At 35.1% G+C, this 15,652-nt stretch overlaps 1 protein-coding gene across 1 annotated transcript; it reads left to right on the top strand.

Moving 5' to 3' along the window:
• The first annotated feature begins 14,045 nt into the window (after positions 1 to 14,045).
• LOC102602664 (uncharacterized) lies at positions 14,046 to 15,404 on the top strand. Its single transcript, XM_006361318.1, has 6 exons — positions 14,046 to 14,396; positions 14,498 to 14,550; positions 14,632 to 14,796; positions 14,905 to 15,112; positions 15,219 to 15,240; positions 15,334 to 15,404. The coding sequence occupies exons 1-6, from the start codon at positions 14,046 to 14,048 to the stop codon at positions 15,402 to 15,404; spliced, it is 870 nt and encodes a 289-aa protein (XP_006361380.1).
• Positions 15,405 to 15,652: the final 248 nt, after the last annotated feature.

The raw sequence follows: 15,652 nt of genomic DNA, 5'->3' as shown, positions 1-15,652 counted from the left end.
CCCCTTGTTGATTAGGGACTCCAGATCATAGCAAAACCCGAGGCATCTTCTAATGCTATGATCTGTGGCGTCATGATAAGGGCAAGGTTTCCAAATTTCATCTCCAATGGGATCAAATGTTTCCTCATCCCTTTTGATAGGGGTAAAGACCCCCTTTCGAACCAGCTACATATAGATATCCAACATCGATCTCTTGAAAGGCGTGAAAGAGTGACAGTAAAACATGGTATGCTCCGTGACTGGTATGTTGGGCTCTGGTTGGTCACATGTAAGGAGAGAGTTATCACCCTATATATAGGGGATTCTCCCAATCTTGATCAGGTTACGGATCGTGGTCTTAAGCTCCACGCATTCCTCTACTGTGTGCCTCTTTCGGTCTGGATGGTAGGCACATATTTTACGTACATCCCCCGGCTCAACTTCAGAAGTCATTCCCCTAAGGGGTTTCAGGATGCGTTTAGCCAAAAGACGCTTGTAGATGAGAGCACATGGAATGACTTTTGCTCCCACACTATATTCTTGCAGATATGCTTCGAGGGTGATTTTCTCACTCCCTTCTTTCCAACGTCCCTGGAAAGGAGGCCTATAGAAAATTTCCTCATCGGTATCTTCTTCAATAGCTCCAGGGTGAGTGTTTTCGGGACTACTGATGTTGGCCTCTTGGTTGAAGAAAGAGTACTTTCCACGTAGCTTTTGAAGCCTCATAGTTATATCATTGTTCAAGACATCATGTTCCTTTCGCATAACAACCGTCTCCTCGTTCTTGATTGCATATCTTGCCACCTTAGCCGCTAACTCTGCATCTAGTGCTGCACTTTTAGCTTGCGCAGCTGTCGTGGCTAGTTCCACTTCTATTCTTCTTTCTCCCATTTCTCGAATCTCTTGCTTGAATCGACACAGTTTCATCCTTAAATCCTTCTCAGTCGTCTTCACCTCGACATTCTTACCTTTTTCCATCTTAGCAGCAATTTTACCTTTCCTGAGATGACATAGCAATGTTTGAGATTTGGTGGTGGGATTTGATTTTAACTGAGAAACTCAAGACTCGGGGAATTTTGGTCGGACTTTTGGTAGTGACTTGTGTTTAGCATTGTAGGGATTTTCTTTTTCCAATTTTTTTTGAAAAGGAGTGAGTTAAAAATATCCTTATTCAAAGCAACAAAATCACATAAACAGTTAAAGCACACAAGCATATATCGCTTCCTAAACAGATATGTGACCCTTTTGTGCCAAGGGTAGGCCTAGCGATTTTGAAAGATATATTGCGCCATTTGAAACAAATTGTTTCACCCCCCAAAATAAGATTCATAAACAATAGAGAATTCATTACAAAGTTAAGCAAGGGGATACCTCTTTTAGGGAAGGGATAAACTGCGAGTACAATAACATCAATCCCATACAGGGGAATAAGATAACTAAAAGGCTGAAGGTCCCGCTTCTCCTCTTGCTTTTTCCACCTCTTCGCGAATGAGGAACTTGCTAGTTATCACATGCGGCTCGGCGAACACAGTTTTGGAAGACATCGATACACCCTGGAGAGTGTTAAGCTGATCATCTAAGGTCTAATCCAAACGTATCAGGCAGGCTCTCGCGTTAGCTAACGCTTGTATGGCAGAGGCGAAGGCCCTTTGGCTTTCATATTCTCGATGCTGGAACCCTTGTTCCCTACACATGTATTCTTGCTCCCTACGTTGAAACTCTTGCTCTCTTCGGTCTCATTCCTGCTGAAAATGGTAGGCTTAGATTTGGAGCCTTACTTGGACATCTTTAATCTGTCGGTCCGTGCGTGGCGTCAGGTTAAGTGTACCACATAGATCATCTTGCAACCAATTTTTATATTCGTCAACATACCCAACTCCATATATGTCTTCGGCCATGCCCTCCCTTAGATTGATCCACCCTACCCATTCATTGAGAATTTCCTTGGCATGAGGTATCTTGTCGGACCCGTTGTAGTCAAAGACGTAGCGGCTAGTGTCTCCTTTGAAATATAGAATTTGTGTTCTGCCGAACTGCCGCATTACCCTGCTAGGGTTGTAGGGTCGTACCCTTCTAATGCTAGGACGGATTAGGAAATGACACTTAGCTCCCTGAACAACTATTTTTTCTGACATGAAATCTTTAAACATTCATTGTACATTTTCATCTTTTATGTCGTGGAAGACTTTAGCCCATGCTTCCCTCGTGCTGTGGATCTTGAACCTATTGATGCTCAGATGTAACTCGTAGTGGTCGAAGTGGCTTTCTTTTTGTGGTTCGGTCAATTTCTGCTCCCGAGTCTCGTATGTCTTCACTAGATGTTTAGACATCCACCACTGCAGCAAGATATTACAACCTTGAAAAAATGGAAATCCATTTTTGCATTGACCCAAAGATCGATATATGTCAGCTAGAGTTGTCAAAATGGGCTGGCCCAACCCAACCCAACCCAACCCTAACGGGCTAGAGAGTTAAATGGGTTGGGACGGGCTGGCCCTTTTAATTAAAGGGCCGATAAAATAGCAGCCCAACCCAGCCCTAAGCGGGCCACGGGTTGGGACGGTTGGCCCTTCAATAAAAAAACGGCAACTTCTCCTCTTAGAAAGGATACGAATGTCGATGTTCGATGGACACAACATCAATACATACATAAATTCATTCATGAATTACACATACTTCAGTGAATATTTACAAAACAAATACATAATAGCGAAGATACAACATTCATAAGATTCATCCGAGCAAAAAAACATTACATTATCATTATTTTCATAAACAAGACAATAAAGGAGAAGTGAAAAACACTAGGCATAAAAACAAAAGTAAAGGACGTCAAAAATTCCATTATATAATGGAGCAATGAACTTGGGCTAATAAGAAAATTTAGTGGGCTAATGACCCTAAAATGTAAAAGATATGTAAAAAATATAGTCTTGATTTTATATTGATATTTTAAAAATATTTATTGATAAAATCTTTACAAATAAAACACTACTAAAAATATATATAAAAAAATATTTTAAAAAATTAATAGCCCATGGGCTGGCCTCTGAGGCTTGCGGGTTGGCCCTACGAGGCTACGGGCCAAACGAGGCTGGGCTAAAAAGCCTCGTTCCTAAATGGGCCAAAAAAATTAAGCCCAACCCCACTTAATTCAAGGGTTGGGTTGGGCCGGCCTCGCGGGCCAAGCCCATTTTGACGGCTCTAATGTCAGCCACAATGATCGGGGCCAAGTTGAAGTATTTCTTGACTTGTCCCTATTTACCAACTCTCTCAAAGATGGCGTGAGTTACCATGACAATCCGAGTATCAATTTCGTTCCTTCCGTCGTGAGGGAATACCATTGTCCCTAAGAGGCATATGACAAATGCTAAGGCTTGAGTTTGACACTAACTACTGCGACTGAGAAACTCATTTGGGAAATTCTTGTAATAGTTCTCGTGTCCCCATCGTTCGTAGAATTTCACAAACGGAATACTCGGGGCGTCCAGCCAGTCTGCATTTACTAGTAACAACATGTTTTTCAATTTTTTGCTAGTCGGCTTATCTGGTAGCAACATGTGATGATCTGGATGATTTCTCCTTTTCTGCCACATTCCAACGTTGTCTAGACAATCTTTGATCCCTTCAACAGTTGGTGTCATTTCGACATTTCCGAAGCGAAACACCATTCTCTCATCATCCCAAAATCGAGTGACCACCTCAATGAACTTGGGGCAAATTTTTAGGTTCATTATCGATTGGTGGTGACCCAAGTAAATGGAAAGTTCTCTTTTCTGATATGCATTAAGATTGTACCACCATACATGAAGGAGGTTTGGCGTCTCGGTGACCATTTTGAAATTCAAGGGTTACTTGGTCATTTACAAAAACATACAAAGAATTAGATACCCCCTAAACCCAAGACACAACAATTTGTCAAACAGCGCATACATCCTTCAAACACGTAAGTATGAACGTCCGTTCGGGCCGTGGGCCCTTTGGACTCAAAGTGGTCTTTCTATTGGACCAACACGCCTTGGGTATCAGGTCATCTTAGGCCAATACGCTAAATTTCAGGGATTTGGTTTTTGCTCTACCCTAGTTTGACTAAGAGTGGACATTCTTTATAGTAGGTTGGTGACCCAAGCGGATTACTTGGGTTGAGACAGTTAACGACCGTTAACTATCCAGTAGCCAACTACATTCGTCAGGGTGACCCGAGAACAATTTGGTTTACGAACGATTGCAGCCCGCATAATCATCCTTTAAGTGAAAAATAAAAAAAAAGTCATTTGACGGAATAGATGATATGCATGCAATGACAGTTTAATATCACAATTTAAGCAAATAAGGCACATATGAGGTAAAATAATTCAACAAATATTAGCAAATAGTCAAAAAGGTCAAGTTATTATGGTTAGAATCTAATTAAATCCCAGCAGAGTCGTCATTTCTGTTATGTCGTAATTATTCTATCTTTAGAAAAATCACTTTTTGAAATGTTCTAGTATAAAACAATCTAAGAAAACTACTTAGAAAAGAGTCGCTACTTAATTTTTTTAAGAAATTAAGAAAACCTATAATTTTTAAAGAATTAAACAGAAAAAATCATTTAAAATACCAAAGAGGGTTCGGAGTTCAATTTACACTTCAAGAAGGGTTTAATTAAGCCTTCGAAGTATCCGCTAACATGCGATTGACCTGCGACTTCTCTAAAATATATTTGACTATTTTTAGGAAAATAATGATTTAACGTAAAAAATAATAACTTACAATATTTGATTAACATTGAAAAAATAATTAAATAAATGACGCATTTTTTATTTTTATTTTTTAGAGAAAGGGACCCAAAATGAAACATTTGAATTAAACTACAAGTGATTAGAATATTAATAAACTAGATTAATTAGAATTTATTTAATTCATTTTTAAAAAAATAATTTAAATCAATTTGATAAATTAAAGCATGAAAATCATTTTAAATTAATTGACTAACCCTTTAGAGAAAATGCCTAAGTAAGTATTCATTAATTTAATTGAAAAAAAGAAGAAAGTTTTTACTAACATTTTTAAAGTTTATTTGACAAAAACATTTTTAACATGAAACAATTTTAAAATGAGTAAAAAATTGTGATTTAAGTGAAGAAGCATTAAAGAATATCTTGTTTAAGGACCAAAGGTTTAACTTAATAAAATTTTGACAAATATACTTGATTAATAAAATAAATGAACACAAAAACATAAAATATATTAAAATTAAACCAACACAAAGAAAATAACTTATCTTTTGGGAATTCATTAAGTTAATTAACAATATAAAGTTAGAGTTGAACAACAAACAATAAATAATCACAATTAAATAATTAAAGAGTAAGGGAGAAATTGGATTTGGGCCTCCTTTTGGGCCAATTTCGCTGGAATTTTTGGGGTTTAATCCTAAACCCATTTTTGTATACACCTGATGTATATTAGTTTATATTAACACTTTTCATGTGTCTCTTGCTTTCGGACACATTTATTTCGCCTCCGTCCTGTGTTTTTGCGTTTTGGGATCTGACATTTGCTATACTAAACATGTATATCAGTGTATAATGATGTATACAACCCCTTTTTCTACATTATTTATTTCCATTTGCCCTGTATTTCAGCCTCTGCTCTTGGAATGGATGAAGTTGACTCGATAATGAATCTCAACTCAACGAAATGCAATGATGGAGTCCAAAATGGACTCGGATAAATGTCACATGTAAAAGAAGAAGATAAATTCACATAAGAATCTTATTTATCTAAATTAAGGAAATACATAATTGTGTTTTTAGAGTTCTAAATCAAGGAGTATCCTACTGTATGCAAAATAAGGAGGACATGTATATTGACAAAACATATTTAATCCTAAGGATAGAAGGCACTTACAATAAAATTACTCAAAAGAGTAAGATGTAGAAAATTATAACCAACAACAATTACACTACGCAAACTAGTACCAACAAACATATTATTAATAACTACAAATATTTTTGTAAATAAATTGAAACACCAAACAATAATTTAAGTCAAAGTTAAGAGGTAACTTCAATAATACCTGTCTTTATGCATCTGTAGTTAACCAACCAATAAACATACAAAACTCAGAGATTTACCCGCGTAATGAGAGACAACCAAATTAGACTCAAGTATTAATATCCTACCAAAGATTTAGAGGTAAAATCAAAGGAAGCATTATATGAGAAAAGACATGGAGAACTATTTAACAACTCTAAGTTAACACATCTAAAAAAGGGAATACTTATGACTATACGAAAATAACAATCATGAACTAATGAAATATATCAATCACGAACATGCTAAAAGGATAAGACCAAACTCATTTTTTATGCAATAAAGCTACTACTCTTTTAGATTAAATCATAAGATAGGCATGAAAATCTACAACTTAGAGTTTCTTAAACATGATAACTAATAGAAATAAATGGCAAAGATGCATTGCTCGATGTGACAGTAATTAAAGAGCTGTCTCAGAATAATCAGTGGGCTAAAGCAAATCATACCAGACTACTAGATTCAACATAAGTGATGGATTTTTTTTTCAAAATATACTAAGATAAAGATGTAACATGACATACATAGCAAGATCAAAGTGAAACAATATGCACATGCTGCTATGAAACACTCTATTAGACCAAAACAACGAACCAATATGGTATTTTTATAATAAGTTTCGGAAACCAAATCCTCACCAAGAACAGAGCATTCAATATCGAGATAAAAACACAATAATGACTAACTGATTCACACCACCCATAACAATCCAACTATAAGCTAGGAAACTAAGCAATGAAATCAGAATGAAAATAAATTACTTTCTTCGGAGTAGCGAACTGAGATAAGATGAGCAGGAGAGGGCAACGATTCTTCCATCGAAACACGATTTCGAGAAACTCGAATGAGCAAGACAAAAACGAGCGAGAGCCAAGACTGATCCGAACAGCTTTAAAGATTTTTGGTTTAGATATATTTCTTCCTCTCAACACTTAACTAACTCTTAATATTTTTCTCCTAACTTTTTCCCCCCCACCCCAACAGTGAAGAATGAGGGGATATATATAGAAGGGAAAATCTGAAAAATTCGAGTGGGAAAAGGGTAGAATAGGAATTTGAAGCTCGAACTCACAATTCAAAATATTCTCCCTAAAGGAAGGTAAAAATTTGTTCTTGCTACAAGATTTCAACCAAAATCCCATGAAATTCGGATGAAAAAAGATCAAGGTGGGCTGCTGGTGCTGAGAAAGCTGTGGGAGCTATTGGATATTGACGCGTGAGGGAGAAGAAGACGGGTACATGGTCGTTCACGTGTGTTGTCGCTGTCTGGATTCGGGTCGATTCATTGGAGCTGGGTTTCGTTCTGTTCGGGTCGCGATGAGGAAGAAGGAGAACGACTACAGGGGTCAGTTGGTGTATTATACGTTGTTTTTTTTTCTTTTGGAATGGGTCAGTTGCTGTTGTTGTATGTTGTATTATGTTTGGGATGTGAATATTGAAGAGCTCTCAATATTGAATTGGAAAATGGACTGTTGAGATTTAAATTGGAGTGGGCCAGCTGGGTTCGACCTAAAATGGTCTGAAAATTGAATTGAAGACAAGGTAAGAGATTGGTTAAAATTGTAATTAAGAAAATAATCAAAGAATTGCAAACTTGGCCCAGTTAGGTTAAAAACTTAACCAAATTGAGATAATCAATTAATTCGGCTAGAACTTAAATGAGACGAATTAATATAATTAACTAACGAGCTTCTTAATTTTAACGAAATAAAATAATTAACTGAATAGACTAATGACTCAAAAAATAAACTACTAATTTAAATAAAATTAATTTAATAAAATACTTACTAAAATTAAAATCTTTTTGAGATGGTTTTCGAAATGTTTATAAAATATATTAATTATATACAAAATTATATAAAACATATATGTTAATTTAAAATTACAAAAAGTGATAAAACTATTTAGAATAACTTGCAAACTATTATAATTTTTTTTTTTTGAAATTTTATAAAACTAATTATTTTAAATCGTTTGAAATTGAAGAAGCTCGAAATAATTAATTTATATTGTGGATGTACAAAATTGGTTGTCAACAATCAACAATCGCAAATACAGATAAAATAAATACACAAACAGTAGCTTAAAAGTAATTAAAAAACATAATACAAACACACTATCACAATTAATTGTTATATCTATAAGAGAAACATAGTGAATCTGTAGACAATAATAGTGAAAACAATAATGAATATTTATACAAAAGACAAGAAACAAAAGAGGGGAAATCAATGTTACTGTTTGAGTTTCATCGGAGCTTGAAGCTCTTTGGCTTGCCGTTCACTGTGCGAGCTCTAGGCTCATCGGTGTTGACCGAAAACACCTGCAAAATAAATAAAATTGTTAAAGAGGGAAGGGGAAGAGGACTGGTGGTGATCAGAAATGGGTCTGCTTTAGGCGGTGATGGGTCTGGTTTGTTGGTGGTTTTGGTCGGGTTTTCTGATGGTTTGGAGGGCGATTTTGCTAGTAGTGAAGAGGGTCTGGTGGTTTGTTTCAAGTTGAAGGTTGCTGGAGGATTTTTGGTGGTGGTTTTGACGGAAAAAATGGAGAAGGGTCTGGTTTGGTTGTTTTCCGACGGGGTTGGAAAAGGAAGAAGGTTTCGGTATTTTGGTGGTGCGATGGTGGTGTGTTTTCCGGTGGTTTGGAAGCTAATCGGAGAAGATGGAGAATGGAGCTGGTTTCAAGTTGGTTGCTGGCTGGTTTTCTGGTTGTTTATTCAACAAGGGTGGTGGCTGGTTCATGGCTGCCGAAAAAAGGAGAAAAATGAGTGGACAGAAGGTAGGTTTGGTGGAGAACCTTGACACCGGAAAAGGAAGACAAAAATGGGGGTTGAGTTTGTCGGATCTTAGCCGGAAAAAAAAGAAAAACAAAGGGCTTTTTGCTGAAGAAGGGGAAGTTGGCAGTGAGGAAGAAGATTTGATCTTTTGGGGTGGCAGCTATTTGGAAGGATAGAAATATATTTTAGGGTTTTCTCTTTTGGGAATTCTTACCCCTTCAATTTTTTACCTAGTAAAACTTAAATAGGAAATTGTTATACAATGGGCTCATATCATGGGCTTGAGATTGTGGCACAAAACTGTTGGTTGATAAAATATCCGTGTATGAAATCTTATCCATATTTGAATGAATTTTTAGATTGTGTAAAATATCAAACTTAATACTAACAAATGTAACAACAAAAATGAATATTAAAAAAGTGTCATGAACGTAACTAATGACATGTACAAAAATGTAATTTAACAAAACCAATGCTTTAATCAAGAATGAAAAAATATTTGAACACATTCAATCAGTTGTGACAAGAAATAACGGAATTAAAATTAACTGATAAAGAATCATAAATTTTGATAAGTAAAGATAGTTATCAATAACTTATTTAAAATTATAAAAAAATTATTTTGAACTATTAAATAAATAAAACTTAAAAGTTATGAATTTTGAAAATGTTAGGCCAAAATTGGGTGTCAACTATCTCTACTTACAAAAAAAACTCTTGGATGCCAAGTCAAGTAATATATACCCCTTTTGAGTTTCTGAGTAACCCATATGAACTGAAACTTTTGACCTGGATGCTAATTTGTCATTTTCTGATAAGACTTTAGCAAAGCACAAACATCCTAACACCCTTAGATGTGTCAGCATTGGCTTATTTTCATATAGCTTTTCATAAGGAGATTGTCCTCCTAGTACCTCACTAGGCATCCTATTTATCAAATATGCAGCTGCAAGCACACACTGACCCCAATATTTCAAAGGAATGTTACCTTGAAACCTCAATGCCCTAGTAACTTCTAACACATGTCTATGCTTCCTTTTTGCTACTCCATTTTGTTGTGGAGTATAAGGACAAGACCTCTGATGTACTATTCTTCCTTCTTTAAACATTTTTTCACACACATAATTTACAAACTCTGTCCCATTATCAGATCTTACCTTCTTTACTACTTTACCAAACTGAGTACTAACAAACTGCAGAAAATATGACAAAGTAACACATACATCTGACTTATTTTTCAATAGAAACAATCAGGCCATTCTTGAGAAATCATCAATCACAGTAAGGAAAAATCTATTACCATCAAAAGTAGAATGTCTGTATGGACCTCATACATCCAAATGAATCAAATTAAAACATTCAGTACTCTTTCTACTACTTGGAAATACAACTATTGTTTGTTTTGCACAAGGACATACACTATATTTATTTAAGGCTTTGTTGACAACTTCAGGACTAACAGAAAACAACTTATTTAACACATGAGAAGACATGTGTCCTAGTATTTTGTGCCATACATTCACCTCTTATTGTACCTGACCTTGTGTAAGATTCTTCAACAACATATACAACTCATCATCTTCTTTACCAATCTCCCTCATCTTGCCAGTATAAAGTTCCTGAAACATACAGAAATGTGGAAAGAAAGTGACTGAGCATCCTAACTCTTTTGTCACCTTGCTGACTAACAACAAATTATATTTGAACTCTGGAACATGAAACACATTTGTGATTACACTTCTTGGGGAGATTGGACAAGATCCAATATAAGTCACATAAGACACTTCACCATTAGGCAAGCTTACAGGTTTTGGATCCTTGACCTTTACTATAGACTCTTTAGTTAACATCCCAATATTAGAAAGCATATGGTTGGTGGCCCCTCTATCTATAATCCAAATCTCACTATGTTCAGAAACTAATAGAGCTTTACCTGCTGAATTAGCCTGAACTCCATGAGCTGCACTACCTGATATGTTGGCACATCCGTGATTTTGGTCAAGCATCTGCAGAATTTGACTATATTGGTCTTTGGTGAAGGTGCAGCCTTACAGATGGTTAGCACTTTCATATGCTGCACTAGAGTATTAGCTTGTGGTTTTTGACCCTTATCAACAACATTAGCGTTGAACCCATAGTTGAATGAAGTTCCATCAGACACCCCATCATAAGTATATTTTCTTGTAGCATTAGACTCATTTCCAACCATGTAAGCATTATGACATGCTCCATTAGTCACTTTTCTCTTTGACTTGAAATCATGAGGGTATCCAATCAACTTATAACATTGTTCTTTGGAATGCCCCTTGCATCTGTAGAAGTCACATACCAATCCCAAGTTCTTCTTGAACTTGTTATATCCTTGGCCATTTGATGAACCTCCAATTCTTGAATACATTGCCAAAGGATCAACCCAGTAGAATAGATGGAGTTCAATCCTATAATTACACCACTTGAAGTCAATTTTTGACACTCATCATTCACTATCATAGCATAGGCTTAATTCACTCCAGGAACAGGACTCATCAACAGAATTTGACTCCTTCCTGTACAAAAGACTCATTCAATTCCATAAGGAATTGATAGAGATTTTGTCTATTTAGATGCTTGATAAAACCTCTTGATCTCTCACAATTACACCTAGGAGATGGAACTAAAGTATCATACTCATCCCACAATCCTTTGAGCTTAGTGAAATATACAGATACAAAATATGTACCTTGTTGAAGTGTGGCAATTTCTTTATGCAGACTGAATGTTCTTGATCCATCCAATCGATCAAATATTTCTTTCAAATCACTCCAAACCCCTTGAGCAGATGATGCAAACGTTACTCCTGCTAATAGACTCTTGGACACAGAATTTAAAAGCCAAGAGAGAACAATGGCATTTACCCTTTACCATTGACCCCCTAATTCTGCACTCACATTCTTTCTTGTAGGTTCCATCCACCAATCCAATTTTGTTTCTTCCAAGCAATGCCAATCGAATGGATCGATTCCATAATGCATAATTCTCGATCCCAAGAAGTTGAAATGAGATAAGGCTAACCCCACTGACATCAGCAGGACTCAAGAACATAGGATGATTATAATCCAATACTTGACTTGCATGCATAATCTATGTGGTATTTCCATTACCAGGAACTCCACCATTACTAATATCAGTATCTTGGCCACCATGATCCTCCCTTTGTGCCATTGATTTCACTCTTTCCTTTGATTTGAATCGCGGAAGCCTGATGAATTCTATAGAATCTGAACTTCAGAAATTTGCTTCTTATACACTTGATCTACTCAGACTTCGATCGATGCTCTGATACCATGAAGATTTACAGAGATTACTTTAGAGAAAAAGAAGAGTTATACTTCATAAATTTTGACAAGAATTGAATGCATTACATAGAGCTGAATAGAAGCTATTTATACATGTACTTCTTCTTCTACTTTTACCTATAGAATGTAACTAACTTTCTAACAACTTTGTAACAGATTAACTACCTTCTAACTGTAAACTTGAAGTGTAGTTTATGACTCTTTTTTCTAATTTCTGTCAACATAAAGTATACCAAAAAAACCTTAGATATGGATCATCTAACTGACGTGACCACTATTGATACAACCATGGAGTCAAAAATTTATTATTCTAAGACTGAAAGGGAACCTCTCTCGTACCCGACTCTTCATGGACTCCTTGTTGGGAGTTTGACCTACTTAACAGTCACTCGACCTGAAATTGATCATGATATTAATATTCACAGTCAATTTATGTCTGATCCTTGACGCCTTAATCTTCTAGTTGTTCATCGCCTTCTCTATTTTCTTCAATCAACTGCAATGATGGTTTGCATTATATTCATGACTCCCATACTCTCTTGCGTACCTTCTCAGACGCTCATTATGGTGGGTTCCTTGAGACTCATCATTCAACCACTAGGTATTGTGTGTTTCGTGGCAACTCCTTATGATATTAAAAGTCAAAGAAACAAGGAATTATGTCCAAATTATTGACCAAAGTAGAGTATTGTGTCATGTCAACTACTTGTAGTGAAGTGGTTTATTGACCAAAGACATACCTAAAGGGTTCTATTACCGCCCCCCCCCCCTCCCTCCGGCCTAAACTAATTAAAAATGAAATAAATACACCACAAACGCTGACATGACATAGAGGGTGTGCACAGTCTCTTGAAGGCAAGTGATGAGTGCACAAATTAATAACATGTCATTTTTTGATTGGTAACTTTATAATTAGTTAGTACACATATTTATTGATATTAAAACTTATATATATTTAATTATTTTTTATTTATTTCTTTGTAAAATATTTATTTTAATTTTTTTCCCACTTTAAACTTTTTTTTAATTAATTAATTAATTATATTTTCACTTTTAATTATTTTAAAAAAATTATGTGTATTTTTTTTTAAAATAATTTAAAAGTTACCTTTAATTTTAACATTTTAATTTTTTTTTATGTTTTATTTGATTTTTATTCACTTATTTTGATATCCGTTCAAAATTAACTTATTTTAAATACAAGACATTTGGAATTAAATTTGAAATAAAATCAAAACGAAAGACAAAGAAAATAAAATCAATAGAAAAATAAAGAGAAAAAACAATGAATGAAGGCAAAAAAAAAGTTTCAATGCAAGGTAACAAAAATATGTATTAATTTAATTTAAATACAAGATAATTAAAAAATAATTTGATTTTTAAAAAAAATATATATTTACATACGTGGCAGACGAGTGTGTACAAACATAACCAACTTGGGTGGTTGAAGGTGCCATGTCAACACAAAAGGTGCACAAAAATACGGAAAAATGAGTTCAACGAGGTAATAGGACCCTAGTTAAGTTTAGGCGTGTCTCTCGAATTTCGGTCATAGTCTAGGGGTACTTGTGTCTTAACCATATAATTATAGTTTATCTCATTTTGAATCCAATTTATTCGACAACTATGAATTAAAATAAACGTTTCACATAACCATTTAATTTTCAGTGTCCAAAACAATCCCTTATGTAACAATCCTTTATTCTAAGTTTTTCACTACGTAACAAAAGAAAAAGAAAAAAAAAGAAAAAATAGATTTGGAATGAGAAGAGTATAAATGAAGTAACAGAAGAGATAACAATTTACAACTGAAATAACCAATTGAACTCCATAACTGACATAAGTTTTTTTTCCCCTTTGGAAGAGAGAAAAAGATGGCGCAATGTCAATTGAACTTTCAGAAAGAAATTTCATGGAAATGCAGAGTCTCCATTAACAGAGTCACAAGAATTTGTTGTTTTCCAAAAAGATTGCAGATTGCTGAGTGTTGCGATCGACAATCTTTTCCACTTCCATTAACAACAACATCAACAACAAGAAGATCAATTGAAGAAGTGAAGTCACAAAGAAGCAATGAATACGAAATGAATGATTTGTGGAAAGTGAGAAGAGTAATTGAGAGTGAAGAAGAGATGATGGAAGTTGCTGCTATTCAAGCTGATGCCTTTTATGAACAAGAAATGATGGAAGTTTACTCCAATGATTTCTTCTTTCAATTCTTTAAGGTTCTTCCCATATTTCCTTAATTCTCCGAAATACCCATTCTTGATTTCTTCTTCTTCTTCTTTTTTTACTAATAAAAATGAGGATTGTGGTGATTATGTAGGTTGAACAATTCTCAAATCTTTATTACAGACTCAAGCATTATGCACCAGACAGGTAAAAAAAAATCAAAACTTGCCAATTCTTGATCAATGTTATTCTTGTACTAAAAGTTCAGTTCAATTCTTGAGTAAATAGGTATGCATGTTTAGTTGCGGAGGCCGCCTCAAGTGATGAGGAAGAACAACATCTTGTAGGAGTCATTGATGCTACAGTGAATGAAGATAAAGATATCCTTCAGTACCTGCCGTTAGCAACAAAATATATCTATATTTCTGGGATTGCTGTATTGACCAAATTCAGGTCAAGTAAAATGAATTGATGTTTTCTTTAACATGGCGTAAAATACTAATTTTGAGTTCTGTACTGTACATTTTGCTGACAATTGTGCGATATTGACCACAATTGCAGGAGGCAGAAAGTTGGAACTGCTTTGCTTAAGGCATGTGATGTTCTTGCAAGAGTTTGGGGTATTGAATATCTAGTCCTAAAGGCTTACGAGGATGATTTTGGTGCTCGAAAATTATATACAAATGCCGGTTATAAACTAGTTTCAGCTGATGCTCCATCAAAGACAAGGTGGATTCCTGAAAGAAGACGAGTTCTTATGGTTAAACAGGTTTCACATGAATCAACTTGAAACGACTCAAAATCTCTTAATAGTTTCGATATGAAATTAGAACTCTGCAAAACTGTATTAGCTGAATCTTGTGCTTTGTATTCAGAGTTACAAAGCTGACAACTCTGGTTTTCTATCAAATACATACATAGAAAGTGTATTCATATAATCGAGTTTGATATTGTTTACAACTTCTTTAGTGATTAGTGTGGTTAATATAGTGCTTACAGAAGAGGAACTTCCCAACAAAGGTGTTGTGATTTGTGAATGGACATTGAGTCTGGAATCTTAATGTAATGTCCTATTTCGTGAGAAATTGCTTTTATGTGTGAAATGATCATTTTTGCCTTTCCATTAGCTTTTTCATTTTTATTATGTGTTGCGGGGATGGTTGACATGGTTCTCAATGCGATCAAGTGAGATTTTAGTGATTTTGAGCTTTTGAGTTGGTTTATATTAAAAGTGTTGACTTTGGTCTAGCAAAATGTGTCTTGACCCTTGTCCCAGAGACAATGTCGATGCCACTTATAGCTTGCTAAC

Source organism: Solanum tuberosum, unplaced genomic scaffold (genome assembly GCF_000226075.1).
Source record: "Solanum tuberosum cultivar DM 1-3 516 R44 unplaced genomic scaffold, SolTub_3.0 scf00353, whole genome shotgun sequence".
Taxonomy (NCBI): domain Eukaryota; kingdom Viridiplantae; phylum Streptophyta; class Magnoliopsida; order Solanales; family Solanaceae; genus Solanum; species Solanum tuberosum.
This window is presented reverse-complemented; position numbering and strand designations above follow the sequence as displayed.